This window comes from Panthera onca, chromosome A1 (genome assembly GCF_046562875.1).
Source record: "Panthera onca isolate mPanOnc1 chromosome A1, mPanOnc1 haplotype 2, whole genome shotgun sequence".
NCBI classification, from domain to species: domain Eukaryota; kingdom Metazoa; phylum Chordata; class Mammalia; order Carnivora; family Felidae; genus Panthera; species Panthera onca.
Genome location: NC_138339.1, coordinates 137687568 through 137709859, shown reverse-complemented (window position 1 = coordinate 137709859; position 22292 = coordinate 137687568). Strand labels below are relative to the sequence as shown.

Sequence of the window (22292 nt, the reverse complement as noted above, 5' to 3'; positions counted from 1 at the left end):
AATCCTAACACCCACTTCATAGGATTGTCTTGATGTTCAAATGAATTACTATTGCAAAGTACTTTGAAAACTTCCTAGCACATGAGAAATAATGTATAATCTAGAAAGATAGAGATTTATTCATCCCTAGCAGCCTAAAAACTAGAGCAAAACAAATGGAAAACAACAGTCACCTGTGCTGATGGAGTGCTTTCCTGTCGATCTCCCAGGCTAACTCGGTAGCAAATTCTGGCTGGTCGGTGTGGTTCACAGGGTCAGTAGCCAACTGTTCTCCGTCAAACTTTGCTTCTACTATAAGCATATGTTTTGGACGCTTGGGGAAATGACGACCTGGAAAACAAAGACTATACAGGTTAATCAGAACTGTACAAAAATCAACTATGATCTTTTAGCACGTTTTAAAAATACACATTAGGAGTTGTTGACTTATATAGTCCACTAACTACCTACTAATGTGTACTCTCACGTACAAATTCATGATTCATAAGAAAGAATCAAACTGAAAGCTACAATTCGTCAATTAGTGATTCCAAAACATTAACGTGCACATGAATCACCTGGGGACTCTGTTAAAATGTAGATTATGGTTCACTAGTCGAGGCTGAGAACCTTTTTTTTTAAACATTTATTCATTTTTGAGAGACACAGTGTGAGTGGGGGAGGGGCAGAGAGGAAGACACAGAACCAGAAGCAGGCTCCAGACTCCAAGCTGTCAGCACAGAGCCCGATTTGGGGCTCGAACTCACAGACCATGAGAGCAGGACCTGAGCTGAAGTCAGAAGCCCAACTGACTGAGCCACCCAGGTGCCCTCTGAGAGGCACATTTCTAACAAACCCCCACATGATGTCAATGCTATTGTCCTTGATTCACGCTTTGAGCAGCAACGATCTCAGTGACGTTTAGAAGAAAAATGTGATTCCACTAATTTTAGATATTACTGTATCAGAAGTTAAAATGGAACAGTCAAGTCTTCTGGAGAGCTGGGAAATAACCCAATAAGCAAAAGCCAACCAACATGCATCATAATTTTCCTGTTAACACAGTTAGGAACACTCAGCAAATCAGCCCAAGAAAAACAGACACACGTATTCATTCATTCAAATCTCAAGGATAATGTTGTCAATCATTTTAAAAATATTCTGTCTACCTATCACTTTTCCCTGGTACTGCCTGACCCCCTTCTTTCACCGTTTACTAAAGGTATTATCAGAGTCAGGTATTCTCTATGTCAAACGATGGGGTACAAACAAGAGTAAAACAGAGTACATCGCCTCAAGGAATTGAGGGTCTAGTGGAAAGAAGCAAACTGAAAACAGTGCCAACAGGAAGCTAAAAACTAGGGAAGAATCTCACAGTCAACCTGTTTGTAGGTCTGGCACAGGGCATGGTGTTGAGACACGTGTCTCAACACGTTTTGACCGATATTGAATAAATACATACCAGCTGCTACTCACCCTGCTACACTCCTCTCAGTAGGAAGTAAAGGGGTCAGAGAGATTCTTGATTGGAATCCTCTGACTTTCAACCTGAAGCTCTCGTTTCAAACTCCCCATTTGGGAGTCTTAGTACAAGTGTCTTAGCAGAGGTCTCCCAATTAGCACTCACAGGGGCCTCTCTCTGGACATCATTTTGAGCTGCTCTAAAAGATCAAGGGGTTCCCCAAATGCATTTCATGTCTGTCAGAAAGCCTGTATTCTCAGTCACGCCATCATAATCATACCATCCACTTAGCCTGAGAACAGAGGATATGTACTGGAATGAAGGGGCGCCTCCCTCATTCCAAAGACAATACCTTGAGAACAGAAACCTTGTCTTTTTCATCCACGGATTCCGGCACATAGCCCAAATTTGACTCACGGTAGAAACCTCATCATTTTCTTTTGAATAATGGGCATTTCTAGAAGTGTAGTCAAGAAACTGAACGTAGCTCAAAATAACTGAAGAGATGGGGACGCAGGGACAGATGGCAAGAGAGAAGAGGCTGAAAAGGCAGGCAAGAGGCATACCGTGAAGGGCCATGAATGCTGTTCTAGAAAGTACAGACCTTATCCTTTAGGAAACTGTAGGATTTTTAAAACAAATTCGCATTTCAGAAAGATTACCCCTAGATGGTAATGTGAACAATAGACATTCTCTGGAAAGGGGAGAAAAAAATTTATGAAACAGACCACTGAAAAGATTACTACAAGAGACCAAGCACATCATGAGGGGCTCAAAGTGGGGCACTCACAGTGGAAACTTCCTCATTTAAAAGTTTCTATGAAGCACCTCGCGTGATTTTAGCAACAAAGCTTGGTGACCATCTGGAAGAAGGGGATGGAACCAGGAAGATGAAGAGCCCCAGGTTCTGGGCTTGAGGCAACAACATGGTTATGATGAATGGAAACACAAACACAAACACAAACACAAACACAAAAGGAGACAGTTTGCACGGAGGTCCATGGTCCGGTTTTAGGTATGTTTAGGGCAACACCTAACCGACAGCCCTGATTCTCTTCTCTGCACACCGATACTAAACTTGCAGATAATGCTCTCCTACTTAGAAATATAGGCTGCCTCCCTATTTTTTAGAACATTAAACTCCTTGCCTTTCAAAACCCTCCAAGGCCTGCTCACTCCAGCTACACAAGCTTATTTGACCAGAATATTCCTCAATGTTCACCTCCCTTGACCCTGGTCATCTTGTGGGACCTCTTCATCATTCCATCCACCAAAATTACTCCATCATTGGCCTGGGGTTTGTTTTTTATTTTCCGTTTTTCTTATGTTTATTTATTTATTGTGAGAGAGAAGAGAAGCAGAGGGAGAGGGAGAGAGAATTCGAAGCAGGCTCCGCACTGTCAGCGCGGAGCCCGAGACGTGGTTTGAACTCATGAAATGAGAGATCATGAGCTGAGCAGAAAGCAAGAGGCAGGCAGTTAATGGACTGAGCTACCCAGGCACCCCTGGCCTGGGTTGATCTAACAGCCAGTAAGGACTTCCCTCCATCATTACCTAACTACTCAAAGCCCTTAAGCCATCATCCCCACCCACCCCCAAAACCGATGTTTACAGCCCACATCCCATATTTTTAATACTATACTGCACTCCAACATACTGTGTCCTGCCTGTGAATTTGATCTTCTGAAGAAGACAGAATCCTACATCCTTGAAGGGAAAGAACGTGCCTTTTATTTGGGTTTCCTCATAGCAGGGAGCAAGTACCAAGTCCAGAAGCTTTTGTTGACCAATTACAAGGGGATTTCAGCCCTCTGTCTTTAAACAATCAGTAAGAGAACAGCTAAAATGCTGCCCCAACAATTTAGGGGTTCTGGTCAGTCTTCTGTGCCAAAAGCCATTACCACTCATTCCCTCTTACCACCCACCCCCCCCCCCAAATAGTACCAGGCCTCCACAAAATATCTCCAATGGTGGGGGAGGGGGGCGGAAGGCAGCCATTCCTCAGGCCCAACTCAAGAGGACTGCTATGATCAGATTATTCAAAACCCATCTTCTTTTTTTCTTAATTTTTTTTTTAACGTTTATTTATTTTTGAGACAGAGAGAGACAGAGCATGAACAGGGGAGGGGCAGAGAGAGAGGGAGACACAGAATGGGAAACAGGCTCCAGGCTCTAAGCTGTCAGCACAGAGCCCGACGCGGGGCTCGAACTCACGGAGCGTGAGATCATGACCTGAGCCGAAGTTGGACGCTTAACCGACCAAGCCACCCAGGCGCCCCTCAAAACCCAGCTTCAACTTACCTAGCAATTCCTACTCCCTCCACTTGCCTGCAGCTTCTCTCCAACCACACTGAATTTAAGCAAGGGCAGAATGCGCCTGGCCTTTCCACACCTTAAGGGTTCTTTCCTCTTCCCTTTGCCTGGAAAGCCCACCCTTCCTCTTTTCCCCTGACACATTCCTACTCAACCTTTAGGACCCAAATAAATGTCACCTCCTCCGGGAAATTTTCCCCAGAGCTGGTCTTTCCTTCTCCTACACCCTGATGAACTATACACATTCTCCAGGCTATACTGTTTACTTAGGTTTTAGGACCCGGGCTGTTTTACCCCTACATTCCCAGCACAGTGCCTGACACTCCATGAGCCTGCAATAAACAAAGGTCACTCCTTCAACACACCAAACTTCTAGGAACGTATGTAACAGACCGTCTTGACTACTACTCCTCCTAAGTCCCCTATCAAGACTTAGTAAAGGGAATGGCCCCCGTAACACTTCAGAGTGCAGGAAATAGGGATTCGAGTCGAAAGCAAAGCTCTCACAAATGGGATCACCGGGAGGCCCCTGAACAGAACGTGCTTTCCAGGCACCTTAGCTCACGAGTAAAAGTCATCGACGTGCTGCTTCTGATGGAAATCGTTTTTCCTACGTTCTCTGGGGCTCCGGCTATTCACGCTAAATATCACCTATCCCTAATAGCTCTCACGCTCCCTTGAGAGGTTTCTAAATCAATCGCCTAACAGGCCTCAGGAAGTACAACTTTGAACAAGTCTTGCGGGACTGCAAAAGGAAAGATGACAGGGTTCGTAAGGTTAACAAAGTCTCAGTCGCACGCCACTCGGTTAAGTCAGGAGGCTGCAGGTGCAAATGCAAGCCCCTTGGCCGCTCACCTTCTAGGATGGATACAACGATGAGCAGTTGGTCGGACTTGGAGACCATGGTCGCGGTGGGCGGCCCACAGGCGGGGTCTGCTTGGGGGAAGAGGGACCCGGGTGAGATGCTGGAGGCCCGCGACCACCAGGAGGAGGGCTCCCTCCGGGGCTCCCACCGCCCGCCCGCGGCCCCCGACGCCGAGACCCCGCTCCTCGGCCCGGGCCCGCCGCCGCCTGCAGCGCGCCCGGCTCCCCTACCCCGGACCGCCAGCCCGACCCTAGCCCTGCCCCGACTCCACGGAAAGGCAAAGGCGGCTCGGCCCCCCGGACTGTCTGCAGGGAGAAGCGAACCCGCCACCGGAGGACCTTTTGCCGCCTGTGTGGCCGCTTTTCAAACGCCCGGGCAGCCGCAGCGGCAGCCGCCGCGCCCCGCTTCCGCCTAGCAACCAGGCCCGCAGGCCCAGTGCAGGGAGGGCGAAAGCTGGAGGACAAAGGGTGATAGAGACCAGGGCAGTCGAGGATAGAACGCCCCTCAGCCCGCTTCGCCTCCTGCCCTTTTATGCTATGTTCCAGAGCCCTGGGGAAAGACTAGGCCATCACCTCACAGCGCCCCCTGCTAGCCGGATGGGGGAAGGCGGGCGAGTTGGCGGGGACCGACTGCGCAGGCGCACTACTGCAGCAAACGCTGCCTGCAGTGCCCCTGCGTGGAGTGTCAGTGTGGTGTAGTCTCTGCTTTTCCCCCCAGACACACCTCGGAAATCCAGCAATAGACACTGAAAACACGCACACGCACACACAAAACTAGCTCCGTTCCGATCCCCGGTGTCACTACTGCTTAAAAATTAGATCACAGAGTGATCTAATGAATCTCACATCATCTACTAGACGAAATTCAGACTTAAGTCTGGACTGAAAAAAATCTCTAAGTAGGACTCGCGCCGCACCGCGAGTGTTCACGTTTTGGAAACAAGTCGCGTCAATACGGTAATTACTGTAACTGCTGGAGGTGACGTAAACTCTTCGAGAATTTCCTGTACTTTAGAAACAAAAACACTGTCACGTGGGTAGGGGAATTAAAAGTATAGGTTCTTCGGGCCCCCTGACAACCGAGTAACTAATTAGCACAATCAAGACCCCAATTAAAGAAGGCATTCCTCCCAACCTTCGGGCTTTATTTTAGGAAAGATGAGAAATCTTTTGGGGGTTATCTACCTTAAAAATGGACCTCGGGCGGGGTAGAGGGAGAGAACAAGGAGGAAAAAACAATCCCCACCCCACCCCCATTTGTGCCCAAAAGGAAAGGAGAAGGATGTGGAGATCGGGCTAGACGACTTCTAAGACCCTTTTCCGTTCCCTTCAGAGCCCCTTAAAATGAGGCATTATGCAATATAAAACCAAATCATCTACTTTGGGTTCATCACTGAACAATGCATTGTTTTGTGTAAGATGTACATACGGAATCCAAAGTAGATACCATAATATAGTAAACCATCAAGTACCCAGAACCCAGCTTCAACAATTATCATTTAAAGACCAATCTTCATCTGCTCTGTTAACTTGCAGGAAGCCCCCAATATCGTATCAAGTCATCTCCTTCGATATCTACCTGTGAAAGAGAAAGATTTTTTAAGTAAGATTTTAAGAATCTTAAAAGATCTTTTAAGATTCTTAAAATCTTACTTAATTGCATTATTTTACCTAAAAAAAATAAAATAAAAATAATTCTCTAAAACCTTTAAGTATACACCGTTGAAATTTCCCTGATTGTCTAATAATTGTTTTCCAGTTGTTTTCTTCAAATCAGGATCCAAAGAGGTTCCAAAACACAATGTAGTTGGTTGACCTGTCTTTTGCCTCATTTAATGGATAGGTCGCTCCCAATTTTTTTTTTTTTCCCTTGAAACTCTTTATTAAATCAGTTGGTCATGTATCCTGCGGAGTTTGCCACAGTCTCAATTTTGTGGATACAATACAAATGTCATTATTTTACACACCCTCTATGGAGCAGTCTAATAAATATGTCTACACCGACAATACTCAAAGATCAGCAAACAGATCAACAACAGCAAGCAAAATACAAGCTTATTATGATGTAAAACACTCTTTAGTTTAAGCCTTAGACAAAAGGAAGCCAAAGCAATGAAACCAGTGTCTCCAAAGGAGAGAATACTCCTGGAAATCAGAATCTGGGACCTACTTCGACGACTTACCTGCCAGGTGACCTTAGACAAGTCCCTTCACCTCTCTGAGCCCCCGTTTCAGCTCTACAATAGTAGTATACATAATTTCTTAGTTCAGGACCTAAATGTATTAAAGGCCATTTGGTTATCATCGTTTGATATGAGCAATAACAGACCTTAAGTTAGTAGCTGTAGAGAACTAGGAATTGCCATCAACATGGCCTCATTGTTTTGTTTTAGGATCTCCATCCAGCAGGGCTGAAAAGCTACATTGTAAGCCATCACTGGATGCCAGAGAATAATCTCAAATCAGAAAAGAAAATTCTGACAAATCAGTAAAATTAACTCAGAAACTTTTTCACATAGTACCATTTTCATATAGTTCCCTTTAACTGGACTTTCCCCCTCCCCTGAACAACACGATTACTCTCAGAATCATGTCATCAGAGCTTCTGAAGTCATTGACGTAGCTGGTTCTCTTTTTACATACTGTACAAAACTAACGACAGAAAATTCCCCATCTATCCCATCCAGAAATGAAATTATAATGCGAATCCACAGCGATAGCCTCTTCACCTGTTGTTCTATCATCTAATTTTTTCATATGTGATATTCAACAGTGGTAACTTCAGTTCTGGCATAAACCCTATGTCAGCTTAAATTTACTTAGGTAAATGCTAGTAGGATATAAAAATGTTGTCTAGTCGACAATGTGAGATCCATTATAAACATGCAAATTCAAATTGTCAACCTAAAAGCGTATCATATTAGGTAGCTTTCTCTTTCTATGAATTTCTATCAAAAAAACAAACCCCAAGAAAGCAAAGTATTTTGACTCATGTTAGGTCTTTTTCTGGAGCTATTTTACATTTTGGAAAAACACACTCCTTATAGTATGCCTCTATAGTTTTTACCTTTTCAGCAATATTTCTGGCCCAAGACAGGAAGGATCAGGAACTATGTTCCCCTTCCTCAGTCCTTTCCCTTGTCTTTTCCCCTTGTCACCCTACACACACGCACTCACACACACATGCGCTTAGTACATTTCCAGACAAGCTAACAGGAGTAACAACGTGAACACACTTATTGAATAAGTGCTATTTGTAAGAGCATGGGGCCAGACCCTGACCCTCCAGAGAGTCTTAGAAAATAGTTTCCTTCTGGCAGAGGGAGTGAGAGTGGAGGTACTAACTGGTACTCAGTGTCAAGATGACTTCACTTCTTGGGGCGCCTGGGTGGCTCAGTCGGTTAAGCGTCCGACTTCAGCTCAGGTCACAATCTCGCAGTCCGTGAGTTCGAGCCCCGCGTCGGGTTCTGGGCTGATGGCTCAGAGCCTGGAGCCTGCTTCCCATTCTGTGTCTCCCTCTCTCTCTGCCCCTCCCCCGTTCATGCTCTGTCTCTCTCTGTCTCAAAAATAAATAAAACGTTAAAAAAAAAAAATTAAGATGACTTCACTTCCAACTCAGCCTCTGATATCGTTAAACTTGGCGATGAATTCAGGTGTCCTTACTCCCCTGAAGAAGGGCCACTAACACCCATGATAAGAGAGGCAGGGGAGCCCCAGAGGGAAGACCCATGCATACCAGCGTTCCAAGTTTCCACCATGTTATTAGCTTTGTGACTTGGCCAAGTCACTTTCTTCTGAGCCTCAGTTTTCCCCTCCGTGAGACAGGGTGTATTTGTGAGGATTAATTGGCATTGTTTCTGTGAAGAACTTGGGCCATAATGAAATCTCTGAATGTGGTAGCCATTTTTATTGTTCACGTGGATGGATAATTTATTCCGGTCTTCGTCATTTGTTTCTTTTTTGGTTCTACAAAGACAACCATATTTTTTTTTATATCCCCTCACCTTGGCCTATATTTATGTTCTAAGAGTTCTAAGGGTGATATCTGCCCCCCCCCCAAAAAAAAATGTTTGTCTCCCTGGCTCTTGTGAAAGACCAGAAGAGAGAGTTCCAAAGTCCAACACTCCTTCAGGTCAGGCAGTGCTATTAACTAGTGATGAATGCTGGGCTGCACCAGGACAGAAGCAGAGCACTGTGGTTGTCTAAAGGGACAGCCCTTCTCTCCCCAGCTGGTTATTGCCATGCAGCAAAAGCCAGATTTTCCAAAATTCCTTAAGAAGCTAGAATTATAGATTTTAATGTGCACGCATTTGATTTTTAAATGCTGGTTACTAATTTCAGTTAAAAACCAAAACAACAAATGGCAGCCCTTGGATATACACAATGTGGTGGACCTCACATGCTTTGGTCTCCTCAGATGCTATAAATATATTCTCATTAAAATCAAAGACATAACCCACCCCCCCCCCCAAAAAAAAAAAACCCATAACAACACGATACAAGCCAACCAAAACTTTTTCCAGCCACACTTTAGTTACCTCTGACCTACATTCTGTAAGGTGGTTCTAATAGGCATCCCTGAAGGGCAGAGAAAGGATAGTAGAAAGGAAAAGAGAAGAGATTATCTTAAAGTGGGAAGGAGAGGGGTGAAGGACAGTGTGGTGGGGACCCGCATTCCAACCCTTGACAGAACTTTCAGGAAGGGATTAGCAACAGGGACTAGAGCTGATGGATCCCCAGGGAACAGAGACTGTAGACCCCCATTTGTCATACTTGGCACAAGTTCTTATGCCCCTATTTTTTTTAATGTTTATTTTTTAGAGAGAGAGACAGAGCATGAGCAGGGGAGGGGCAGAGAGAGAGGGAGATACAGAATCCGAAGCAGGCTCCAGGTCTGAGCTGGCAGCACAGAGCCTGACGCAGGGTTCGAAACCACGAGCAAGATCATGACCTGAGCTGAAGTTGGACACTCAACCGACAGCCACCCAGGCACCCCATCTTATGCCCCTAATTTGACACAGAATCAATCAGCAAAGTCACTAGAAGAGGCCATGAAGTCTTGGATGATGGTTGGCTTATCAGTGACCCAGAAGAGCAAAACCTTGCAAACAGCCCCCCGCCCCGCCAAAATTTGCCCTGGGTAAGAACCCCAGCACCTTTGCACCACATTTTGTGTGTGCAGTAGGAGCCCCCGTGATGACTGAGATTGAACTTCTGCCTGGCCGGGGAAGCTTGAAGTAGAATTGAAGAGTCTGAAGAAAACCCACATTTCTTGCTCTCCCTCCTTTGTGGAGTAAGCTTCATGGGGTTACTTTTGGGCTGGGATGAGCTTTGAGGCACCCAGTCATGGTGTTTGTCACAGTGGCTCTCTCCCGGAGGCAGGGTAGACACCAGAGAGTGGGAGACCACATCCTACTCCATAGAGACCCTTCTGGAACTGTGGGAAAGGGCTGCAGGCCAACAGACGGTGCTGCTCAGATTTGTTTTGAAAAGACAAGGACATCAGTAGAGCGCCCGCTTTCCAAAGGCAGCCAACTTTGAGGGGACTTCATCTGAGGGAGTAAAGGACACAACAGATGGTATGTGCTGGGATGAAACCCCCACCACTGTGACCCTGTGTCATTGAGAGACACTATGTGACCCTCAGGGACTTTGACTCACCTGTTATGTAATCTCTGATGGGTGTCAATTTCTCCCTCCTCGAAAAAGCTTCCTTTTGAAACACCGAAGCCAATAGTAGAGGAAGAACTGGTGCGGGCCTACTCAGCTGTCCGGAGGAGAGATTCCCCAGGCTTCTGGATGTTTTGGCACACAGAAGTCTGACCCCGCCAAACCGTAAACCCAGCCTTCCGTACTATAAAATATCTCTGGCACAGGAGTTCTATTTAATGCCGATGTTACAAGTGCATCTGAAGGGTATAAAACTATTTCCTGCCTCTCTGCCTTATAGTCACCATCAACCACCAGAAATTACAACAGACAATAATTGCCCAACATCCCTGCCCCCCACCCTGTGGATTCAGACAAAAAAAAGCTCTAAACATATGGCCTGGATTCAGGGAGACAGAAGGCTCTCTCAACTTCTCACCCACATCCCTGAGCGCTAGCCCAAGCGGCCCCCACAGCCAGCAGCTAAGCAAGCTTAGTCACGTCATTTCACGAGTGGTCTAACGGAGCCGATATCCCTTGGCAGCTGCATAAATCACAAAACTGTCCTTCCCAAGTTACTGTATGTGTTTTTGCCGCCAGCCCAGAACTTTTCATTTGCCAGAATGTGAACACTTCCAGAGAGACCCTATCCAGCAAGTGTAGCAGGTAACGGGGTGTCGAATGGGGACTTTGTTGCCTTGGAGTCGTCACCCATGACTCACAGGATGACGAAGAGGTGTCGTGCCTCCTTTGTTCTGAAGAGCACCCGGGACAACAGAGGCCCAGACGCCTCTCCTGGCCTTTGGAGAAGGTGACCACACTGGCTCAGCATGACCATCAATCAGTTGAGCAGTCACCTAACGCTGTGCTCAAACATGATGGGCTGAGGTGTGGCCAGTGACAGGCCTGAGGGTCTTCCCATTGGGGAGAGCGAACGTGCCCCCCTCCTCAGCCCAGGCTGAGTAACGAGGAGTAAGTCAAAAGGAACTTCCCACAGACATGGATGGTCTTTCTCATCAGCAGCTCACTGTGGCTACTCAAGTAGTTAAGTAGGAAGAAGTGAGAGAGAGAGAGGCTACGCGTGTATGTGTGCACGTGGGTGTGTCAGAGAGAGAGAAAGATTAGCATTAGCAGCCGACATCATGTTTCGTTGTGGCCAAAATGCATGAGATCCCCATAGATGAAAAGAATATGGCAGAAGGTCATTTCTGCCGAGCCATTCTGGTGTCCAAGAGGCCAGACCACCAGGTAAGGAGACTGCAACCTTGAGAAGCTGAGGCATAGACTCCAAGAGGGGAACTGATCTGGTTCCAGAAGCAGTTGAGCAGGGGGAATCAAAAATGGCTGAGTTAAGGCAGGTCTTCGAGAGCACGACGCAGTGTTTTGGGAAGCTCCCCACACCACCTCGACCAACATTGCCTCTAGAAAGGATTCGCACCTAAGTCCCAGGAGAAGCAGCAGTTAGCTGGGAGCCTCTCACACGGCAGCAGAGACTGACAGATCTTGAACAGAGAAAGAGCAACGGTCAAGACAGGACCACACCTGCAGCCACTAAGTTAGGGATATTTGCAGCCATTCTCCATCTTGGATCCCAACTCTTTGGAGGAGTAAGGATCTCAAAAGAAAGGGAGGAGAGAGGTGAAAAAGTGGATCCCACTTCTCTCCCCATTCAAATCCCATAGGTGGAAACTTTGCTGAATAGGGAAAATGGGAGGAGATGAGAATTCAAACAGATGTGAGTTAACATTTTTAAATGGGTTAAGGGGAACCTGGGTGGCTCAGTCACTTAAGGGTCCGACTCCTGACTTTGGCTCAGATCTTGATCTCACTGGTTTGTGAGGTCAAGCCCCACATCGGGCTCTGCACTGACAGTGAGGAGCCTGCTTGGGATTCTCTCTCTCCCTCTCTCTCTGCCCCTCGCCCGCTTGTTCTCTATGTCTCTCAAAATAAATAAAAATAAACTTGAAAAAAAATTGCAGCAACATGGATGGAACTGGAGGCATTATGCTAAGTGAAATAAGTCAGTCAGAGAAAGACATATATCATATGGTTTCACTCATATGTGGAATTCGAGAAACTTAACAGATGACCATATGGGAAGGGAAGAAAAAATGAGATACAAACAGAGAGGAAGGCAAACCAAAGGAGACTCTTATAGACAGAGAACCAATTCAGAGTTGATGGGGGTGGGGATGAGGGGGCGGGAAAAATGGATGATGGGCATTGAGAAGGGCACTTGTTGGGATGAGCCCTGGGTGTTGTATGTAAGTGATGAATCACAGGAATCTACTCCTGAAGCCAAGAGCACTCTGTATGTTAGCTAACTTGAAAATAATTTTTTTTAAATAATAAATAAATAAAATGGGCTCACTTGGTTGAGCTTCCAACTTCTGATTTGGGCTCAGGTCATGATCCCAGGCTCATGGAACTGAGCCCTGCATTAGGCCCTGTGCTGAGCATGGAGTCTACTTGGGAATCAATCTCTCTCTCTCTCTCTCTCTCTCCCCTCTGCCTCTCCGCCCCCCCCCCCCCGCTCACTCTCTCTCAAAATAAAATAAAATAAAATAAAATAAAAATCAATAAATAAAAAGGGTTAAATTGGTCTGAACTAATATTTTTTATAGCTGGAAGTGATCAGAAAGGTATAATCAAGCTGTCGTTAAGGGGTGGGAGAAGGAGACTTAACGGAGCACAGTTGGAAGGAGTAACTGGAGAAAAATGGAACCATTTCATCTTTGTACCTTGACCCAGACCCGAGTTCAGACTGTTGAACAAAACAGTAATTTAATAGTAATCAGTACAAATCAGTACAACAAATCAGTACAACAAAACAGTAATTGTAATAATAATCAAATCCTATCAACCCTTCTGAGCTTCCCAGCAACCATGTGGAGAGAAAAGCAGGTATTTCATTAACATTGAGCACAGGAGAAAACATGAAGTTGGATAACTTGAAACTGGATAATTGTGGAAGATCAGTTCTTTTGACAGCTTGTGTTAAGCTACTCCAGTGATTTCAAACTGGGATACACATAGGAGCCAATGGAGCTGTGGCAGGAAACTGGATTATACCAACTTGTATGCCCTATCGTAAAGCAACCATGTTAGCCAATGGTTAAGAAATTAAAACATGAAGCTATATGGACACAAAAGACCTTTTGCATGACTTTAAAAGAAAAAAACTTAATACTTCAAGGAAATTTGTTTGTACTACGTCATCAGCCTTTAACGTCCCCACGCGCCCCATCAGTATCGACCCCGCTCTCCAGCTGAGGGATCACTGGTTGGATTTTTTTGAAAAGCTCATCACTTGCATTCTTCAGCCACATCTACTTCACTATTCTCAGGGGTGAAAGGGAGAAAGATAATATCTAAGGGGAAGGAATGTCTTACTTCCACATAGTGCTCCCAGGGTTTGGAGAAGATTAAATTTATTTTCCTAATTATACGTTGAAGTCATTGTTATTTCAATACGGTGAATCAAGTTCTTAGGAAGTCTGACTTGGACATTCTAATTCCTCCAGATTTAAATGGTTGGATGTTCAGTTGTGAGGTCCTCTTGGGTTCACTGAGTGTGATAACAGAATGTTAGTGTACTCTATAAATTGTTACAAACGTGAACTGCTTTTTCATCATAAAATGATTCATGTCCCAGACAAGAGTTGATTATAAGGTAAGAGTTGATTACGGTGATTTTTTTTTTTAACTTTTGGCTAAAAATGTGCAATGTCAACATTGACTGGATTATCCTAGCATTAGCTGGAAGTATGGAATCTCCCAAAAATCAAGATAGCAAATTCCAGTAGATTGAAGAACACGTTTAATTTGTTCATTACCATACTCCTGGTGCCTAGAAGAGTGTCTTGAGTGAATTTGTAGCAGACGCTCCATAAATTCTTGTTAAATAAATAAAGTGACATTTACAATGATGTTAGAACTGTATCTGCACCAAGTGATAGACAGTATTAGAGATAAGACTTAGATACATGGAGGACAAAGGTGAATTCGTAATTCGATGCAGATTAAGACATGTAGCTACGGAACTGTCTTGCTCAGATTGCACTAGTCATTCTGTGATGCATGAAGAAACACTTTGCGGTCTGTTTGATTTCACAAGCTTTCTAACAAAATGAGAAGAAGTGATTTCTTGGGCTAGATGAGAAAAGAACAATTTACAGTGATACTTTGGGAAAAACTTGAAGGTTAAGATAAACAGATGATTTTATAAGGATGTCAGGGATGAGAGTGGGTAGGTTAACTTAGAGAAATATGATTATTATACTAGTGTCAAGAAGAAAAAGAGGAAAAATTGAAGGAAAAAAAGAGAAATAAATTATTGGACTTTATGAAACACTAATGTTTCATTAGTGTTCTAATTAGCAGTACCACAGAAGTCTGATAAACAAAGATGATTGCCATATTAGGGAGAGAGAAGGATACTTAAAATAACACAGAGAAGTAATTAAAAATCTAGACGTTTACAGAATTTAAAGAACTTTTTATTTATTTGAGAGAGACAGAGATAGAACAGGGGAGGGGCAGAGAAAGAGAGAGAGAGAGAGAGAGAGAGAGAGAGAGAGAGAAGATTCCAAGCAGGCTCCAGGCTACCAGCAGGGAGCCTGACATAGGGCTCGAACTCACAAACCGCAGGATCATGAACTGAGCCGAAACCAAGAGTCAGACACTCAACTGACTGAGCCACCCAGGCGCCCCATAGACTTTTACAGACTTTTGCAGAATTGAAACTGATGCTCACAGATACAAAGAGGAGTATCTTCCAAATATGTTTTCAAAAGTATGTGTTTGTCAGCTGTCTCTAATAATTCTTACCTAAATAACATTTGTATTAAACCAAGGCATGGGATATTATAGTTTTGTCTACCATCCAGGCAGTGTGGACTGACAAACCAGGTTCTGTTATCTCCATCAAGGAATATGAACACACCAAAATGATGTCTATTCAGCAGGTTAAGGATAAAAAGACAATGTATTACTTGTTCGTTATTATTTTCTTGTTGAGAATGTTAATACTATTTTGATACATTGCATCCCAAATTCTTGTTGAAATTAACAACTCATTTTGTCAAGAGCACAAGTACCAATGAAGTACAATCTATTAATTAAGTTCCACAAGACCGGGACCTTGTTTGTTTTGCTCCCTATCCCCAGGGTCTAGAACAGTGCTTGGCACACAATATAGGCATTCAATGAATATTTGTTGCACAAATGGGCAACACTATGATGGATTTTAGCCAGTAGATGGGCTCTAAACCTAGGCTTGTGTGATATATTTGACTAATGTCCTCTACCATGAATGTATAAAAATGTTAAACATTTTCTTGCAATATTCATTTCTTCAAAAGAAAATGCTACATTATTTTTTTTGCATTTAGCCAGCGGCTTTCCACTTTTGTCAAACTCTTAAACCTCAATTTTTTAAATGTAGAGATCAAAAGTTTTCAAGGACTTTCTCCTATGTCTTAATTGGGCCAAAATAGAACCATAAGGCACCATCAGATTCCCAGGGGTTTCTTTAAATTTCAAATATCCAAGTTCACACTGCTGTCTCACTTGGAAAATATACTGCTGAACTCAATCAGAGGGATTGAATAAATTTATCATATATCTACATTCTGTCAAATTCACTGGTGATTTTTTTTAATTAAAGTAAGCTTTCAAGTTTCAGGAAAAGTGATCAGATATTCCACTTTCTTTCCATTTGAAAAGCACCAAATGGTATAACAAACACATTGCAATGAACCCAGTTATCATCCTATCCAAATAGTTAACTTAACCACTTCTGAGACTAGTGCCTAGGGAGAGCTCGTCTTACACACACGGTTAGGTTTCTTTTTCTTCTTGTCCTTTGCCTAAAGCGTTTCTGCCTAGATCAATTAGCTTTCGCCCTACCCAGCTTGGTTCTCATGAGTATGGGTGCCCTAATGTTATCATTTTGACAGAATCCATTTAAAACAAACTACATACTTCAATCTGATGCTGATAGTGAGACAAAATGATTCTATACATTTTTTTCTCCCACTCCTCTCAAATTCACATTGGCTATATTCAAAGATAATAACGTTTCCAGGTATGTTATTTATTTTGGTTAAAATTTCACTTATTGAGATATTTTGTTCACAAGTGCTACCCCCTAAAGAAAGTCTTCATGTGTTAAAATATTCTATATTTTAGGGGCGCCTAGGTGGCTTGGTCGGTTAAGCGTCCAACTTCGGCTCAGGTCATGATCTCCCAGTCCGTGAGTTCGAGCCCTGCGTCGGGGTCTGTGCTGACAGCTCAGAGCCTGGAGCCTGTTTCGGATTCTGTGTCTCCCTCTCTCTCTGCCCCTCCTCTGTTCATGCTCTGCCTCTCTCTGTCTCAAAAATAAATAAACGTTAAAAAAATTTTTTTAAATAAAAAAAATAATAAATATATATATTCTATATTTTTGGAAACAGAACCCCCAAATAGGCTCAGATTCGCTCTTTGGACCTCATCGGAGACTGCTTTCCATTTTAAAATGTGAAATATGAACCTCCACACGCAAACAAACAAAAAAAATGGAGTTAATTTAATACATTTTCCCTTAATTTAAGAACTCTTTCAGCGTCACTATTTCTTTTTCCCACTTTCTTGTGTCAGCAAAGTGGAAATCAATTTCAATCAATTTCAATATTCAGCTAGCCTGTGCGGCCACATGCGATTATGATGTGCAGGAATGTAGGAATCTAGCAAATTAAACATAAGTAAATAATGGGGGGATGGGTGGCAAAGTGCCTGTGCTTCTATAACGTACAGCATGGGGGCGCCTGGGTGGCTCAGTCGGTTGAGTGTCCGGCTTCGGCTGGGGTCATGATCTCACAGTTTGTGGGTTCGAGCCCCGTGTCGGGCTCTGTGCTGACAGCTCAGAGCCTGGAGCCTGCTTCGGATTCTGTGTCCCCCTCTCTCTCTGCCCCTCCCCCACTCATGCTCTGCCTTTCTCTGTCTCAGAAATAAACATTAAAAAAAATTTATAGTATACGGCATAGATGCTGCTGAGTTTAATGGAGAAAAAGTAGAAACCTCAAAATAAACATGTTTGAAGGGCAGAAGATTTCCCATCAAAATGGAACACAGCGTTTCCACCATTATTTTGGCACCTAAGTAATATTCAAAAACATACACTTTCAATGTAGCTACGTAGAAAAGAATCATGTAGATTACCTGGGATTTGGGTTTTTTTTGTTGTTTGTTTGTTTGTTTGCTTTTTAATTACCTCTCCTTCCCACACATTTAAATTTTTTTTTTCAATGTTTTTTATTTATTTTTGGGACAGAGAGAGACAGAGCATGAACGGGGGAGGGGCAGAGAGAGAGGGAGACACAGAATGGGAAGCAGGCTCCAGGCTCCGAGCCATCAGCCCAGAGCCCGACGCGGGGCTCGAACTCACGGACCGCGAGATCGTGACCTGGCTGAAGTCGGAGGCTTAACCGACTGCTCCACCCAGGCGCCCCTCCTTCCCACACATTTAAAGGTACTGATTTCTTATACACACAAGTTATAGAACAAAATATGCAATGAGGGGCACCTGGGTGGCTCAGTCAGTTAAGCGTCAGACTTCGGTTCAGGTCATGATCTCACGGTGGGTTCGAGCCCTGCATCCGGCTCTGTGCTGCTAGCTCAGAGCCTGGAGCCTGCTTTGGGTTCTGTGTCTCCCTCACTCTCTACCCCTCCTCCTCTGTCTCTCTCTCTCAAAAAAAATAAATAAATAAATAAAATGATTTCACCAAAGAGGGGAAAGGTGTTGTTTTTTTCCAAGTGTCCCTGCTTTTATTTTTCTAGTTTTAATTTATTATTTTAAAATATTTCAATAAATGTAAAGAAATGAATTATTTGAAAAGGCATCATTTTTCAAAAACATGAGGATTATTTTTGTGATACTATAAATAGTTCTTGAAATCTCTCTTCACTGTAATAATTCTTCAACTTGATGATCTGATACATGAATTATTCACAAAGAAATGTATCTTAATCACTTATCAGCACTTATATTTTAAGATTAGAGCTCAAGGACATTATAGGTAAAACACAGTTTAAGCACAAATCCTATTATTGAGATTTGCTTCAAGATCATTGGCATTTTGTGATTGCTAAAAGCCCTCCTCTCTTATAACCAACCATATTATTATGCTGTATTTAATGGAAACTTTTGGTATTAATATTTAAGATGCTATGTAAAGGAATTAACTTAAATTGAGAGTTGAAGAGACTAAGCTTCCCTTGCCCTATTCACTCCAATCTATAAGGTGGAATTAAGTTCACGCTAGAATCACAAATCTATATTTTGAGGAATTCTTCAATATTATACACATGGTATCAGCGTTAGGATGGTTTCAGCTGTGAGAAATGGAAAACTTTACCCCAATTGGTTTACAGAATAAGGGAATGGTTGCAAACGGTGCTTTAGAAGCAGGACAGGGGTTTGGGGTAGATGTAGTCCCTGTGAATTCCTTCTCCGTGCTCTCTTCAACTAGAATCGTTCCATTTTCAAGGTCAGCTTCCTTTGCTGGAGAGAGACTAAAACAGTCTCATACTTCACATCAGCACAAAATGGCTTTCAGAGAAAGAACTTGTCTCTTCTGGGGGCTTTTCTCCTAACAGTAAGGAAATTTCTTTCCAGCCAGCTGAAGTCCATTGGCTCACATTGGCCATTGGTCGTTTCTGAACAATTCTGTGGCTGGGGGAATGCACAGCCAATTCCCTGGGCTCTATTCCTAAACCAATCACCGTTGCAAGTGTTTGAGATTACCCTTACACCACCCGGGCCTAGTTCTGGGACTGGAGAGGAAGTCACTTTTCTCTGAAGCACGTGGGTTTTGGAGAAAGTTAGGGCACACTGAGGTAGGGTGAAGGGAGAATTCTCACAATGTTTAGCAGAATATTGTAAAGCGCTTTTTTCCCCTATGTGATGTGGATCTAAATATTCAATAAAAGGCAATAAAACACTATAGAACACTAATCATCAGTGGGGGGATATCAGAAGCAACTAGAAATAATTTTATTCAAGTAAAATTACTTCCCATTCTGATTTGCACCTTATGAGGCTCTCTTGCTTGCCTGGTGGAAAATTAGTTACACGTAGGAGCCATGTTGGATCCGATGGATGACGGGGGTTAAAGAGATTGAGAACCATTGCCATGGAAAAAGCTTTATGATGTGAGAGATCAAAATAAATGGTCCATAAGAAATAAAATAATGTATCTGGTTATTGATATTCTCTATCTTGGTGCCTGCCTCTTTTCACTTGCTATTTTGGTTTTACTAATCCTGTGGTAAAAGCTATTATTATTTTTTTAATTTACTATTATTACTATTTCTTTCTTCAAGGAAAAAAAAACAACAGATTTCCTCTAACCTAGTGCTAAGAAATTTTAGCCAAACTTGTTTTGTTTTGTTGACCCTGTATTTCACCTAAGACCATGTCTCTTGATAGAAAATGGCTCAGGACTAACTATAGCATTTCTATACCTTTCTCAGCAAAGAGCAAAAGAAATTTCTAGAAGAATCCTGGCCAGCATCACTGGTCACCTTTAGATGGTAGAGACTTCCTCTTGGAAACATTTGAATAGAACTGTTTTGTTTTGTTTTGTTTTCACATGAGGTCCGTTTTAAATTTACTATTTTTATAATTTTAAACAAAATAAAAATTAAATGTAGAAAATTGAAAACGTGTAGAAACATAAAGAATAAAATTAAAAATGCTTTTAATCTCTTCGGTTAAAGAACCATTAATAACATTCAATTACATATGAATCAATTGTTTGCATAATATCTATATATCTATATATAGATATATAGAGATATATACTCACAGACACATATAGTGTTTTTATTTACTTTATTTCAAATAAACCCTTTTCTCCTTTTTTAAAAAAAATATTTATTTTTTTAGAGACAGAGAGCGAGAGAGAGCACTAGCAGGGGAGGGGCAGAGAGAGAGGGGGACAGAGGATGTAAAGTGGGCTCTGTGCTGATAACACATAGCCTGATGTGGGGGGTCTAAATCACGACCCTCGACATCACGTCCTGAGCTGAGGTCAGACACTTCACCGACTGAGTCACCCAGCGCCCCCATATAGTGCTTTTAAAACGTAGTACTTTAGGGGAGCCTGGGTGCTCAGTCCGTTGAGCACCCGACCCTGGATTTCAGCTCAGGTGTTGATCTCAGGGTCGTAGGATCGAGCTCTGCATGGAGCTTGGAGCATGCATAAGATTCTCTCTCTATCCCTCTGCCTTCTCCCCTGCTTGCTCTCTCTCTCTCTGAAATAAAAAATAAAAAAAATAAGCAATACTTTAGCAGAAATGCTGTTTTGTAAACTGTTTGCTTTGTTTAATATACATTTCCCCCATGGATTAGTAATTCTTCTAAAACCGTCACATAAATAGCGGTATTTAACCAATCCCAATGGGGAAAAATATCTTAGTCTTGAAAATAAAACATATTATGAAGCTAGAACATCTCAAATAGACATAAACCAAGCTCCTTTTTGAGCTACCTGAGTCCGAATTAGTGCTAAATCAGAAAACCAGTAAGCAAGCGAGGAACGAAACCACACATTGTAAAACAAACGTGTGGCAAAGAGAGGGAACAAGGTTGGAAAAGAACTATAAATCAAATGTACACTGGAATTTCCTGGAAATTTCAGATCCAGGCCAGAAATGTTGCTTTGTCTACGTGTGTCTGCCCTAAACTTCTATGATGAGCTGCTCCTTTGCCAAGATGAGGGTCTTACTGATGTCAAGGTTGGAGATGAAGGAAAAGGGAAAGGACCCAGAGGTGGAGGCCCCGCCCTATGCTCAGAGGTCTGTTTAGATCCTGGATATGGTATTTTCCAGAGAACACACAGAGAAAGCAGCTCTGTCTCCTCCCAGCTTGCAGTGGACAAAGTGTGCACTCAGAGGAGGGACGTCGGACCCTGGAAACATGTACTGACCCCAATACTGACAGTGGTGGCTCAGGGTGGATCTAGAAGTGTCCTTGTCCTGAGGAGTATCCCTTCCTGGACAACTCAAATACTAGAAGACCATTATTTCCTCTTACCTTACATGGCAAAGCCACATTTCTAAGATCCTTTGTAAACCGCCTTCACGATTTTTCCATATGTGCCTGTCACGAGTACGATCGTTAATATTTTTCTTCCAACGGACTCGCTTTTTTTAAGCTTAAATACTTTATGTGAAGTAAAAAAAATATACATTCTGAATTCAATCGGAAAACAGAATCACCACAAATGGAATGGTGGGTGACCTCATGAATTCAATGAAAATAAACACACAACAAAAATAGTATCTAGTGAGGGGTGGATGCTGTTGCTTGCCAAAGGCTCTTGAGCCTGAGGCCTGATTTCTGTTTGTTTAGGAAAAGCTGGGAAGGGGGGGGACGGCTATGGGTAGGGAGGAAGTAGCAGGTGTTAAAAACATTACTAGCAAACTCAGACTGCCAGATGACTTCCTCGGATCTGCAAGGGAATTCAATCACTCTCACTATGTCATTCAACGTTAGGTGTCCTGTGGGGTACGTCCCTGCCGAGAAACACTGTGCTGGAGAAGCGACCCTCCTCTGAAAAGGGCTAGGGAGAACCTCCCAATGGCACCTGTAGGCCAACCTTGGGAGGTGTTAGGATTTGAGGTGTTCCCGTAAAACCCTATATACTCTGTAACACAATGATGGGTTGGGTAGGCAATGCTCTCATCTCTGACGAACACTCTTATTATTGCCTGTGATTTGCCATCACCCCGCCCACCCCCAAATTCCTATCTTGAAGCCCCAACTCCCAGGACCTCAGAACGCGACTGTATTTGGAGACAGGGCTTAGAAAGAGGTAACTGAGTTAAGATGAGGTCATTACGGTGGCCCCTAATCCAATATGACTGGTGTCCTTATAAGAAGACAAAATTAGGACACACACACAGACATGGACACACAGGCACACATAATGGAAGACCGTGTGAGGACACAGAGACCACAGCCTCTTACCAGCCAGGAAAG

The 22292-nt window shown here is 43.3% G+C and overlaps 1 protein-coding gene across 4 annotated transcripts in view; it reads right to left on the bottom strand.

Moving 5' to 3' along the window:
* The window catches only part of CEP120 (centrosomal protein 120), a 79338-nt gene extending 74243 nt beyond the window's left edge, over nt 1-5095 (bottom strand). For 2 of the 4 annotated variants that reach the window (XM_060636262.2, XM_060636264.3), the window contains exons 1-3: nt 4958-5092; nt 4610-4687; nt 174-330 (exon numbers count right to left, since the gene is read on the bottom strand). In XM_060636262.2, coding sequence (XP_060492245.1) covers nt 174-330; nt 4610-4658 — 206 coding nt within the window. In that variant the 5' untranslated portion in view covers nt 4659-4687; nt 4958-5092. Of the gene's footprint in view, nt 1-173; nt 331-4609; nt 4688-4942 lie in introns of all 4 variants that reach the window. The other 2 variants (XM_060636265.3, XM_060636263.2) reach the window with 2 other exon arrangements.
* Nucleotides 5096-22292: the final 17197 nt, after the last annotated feature.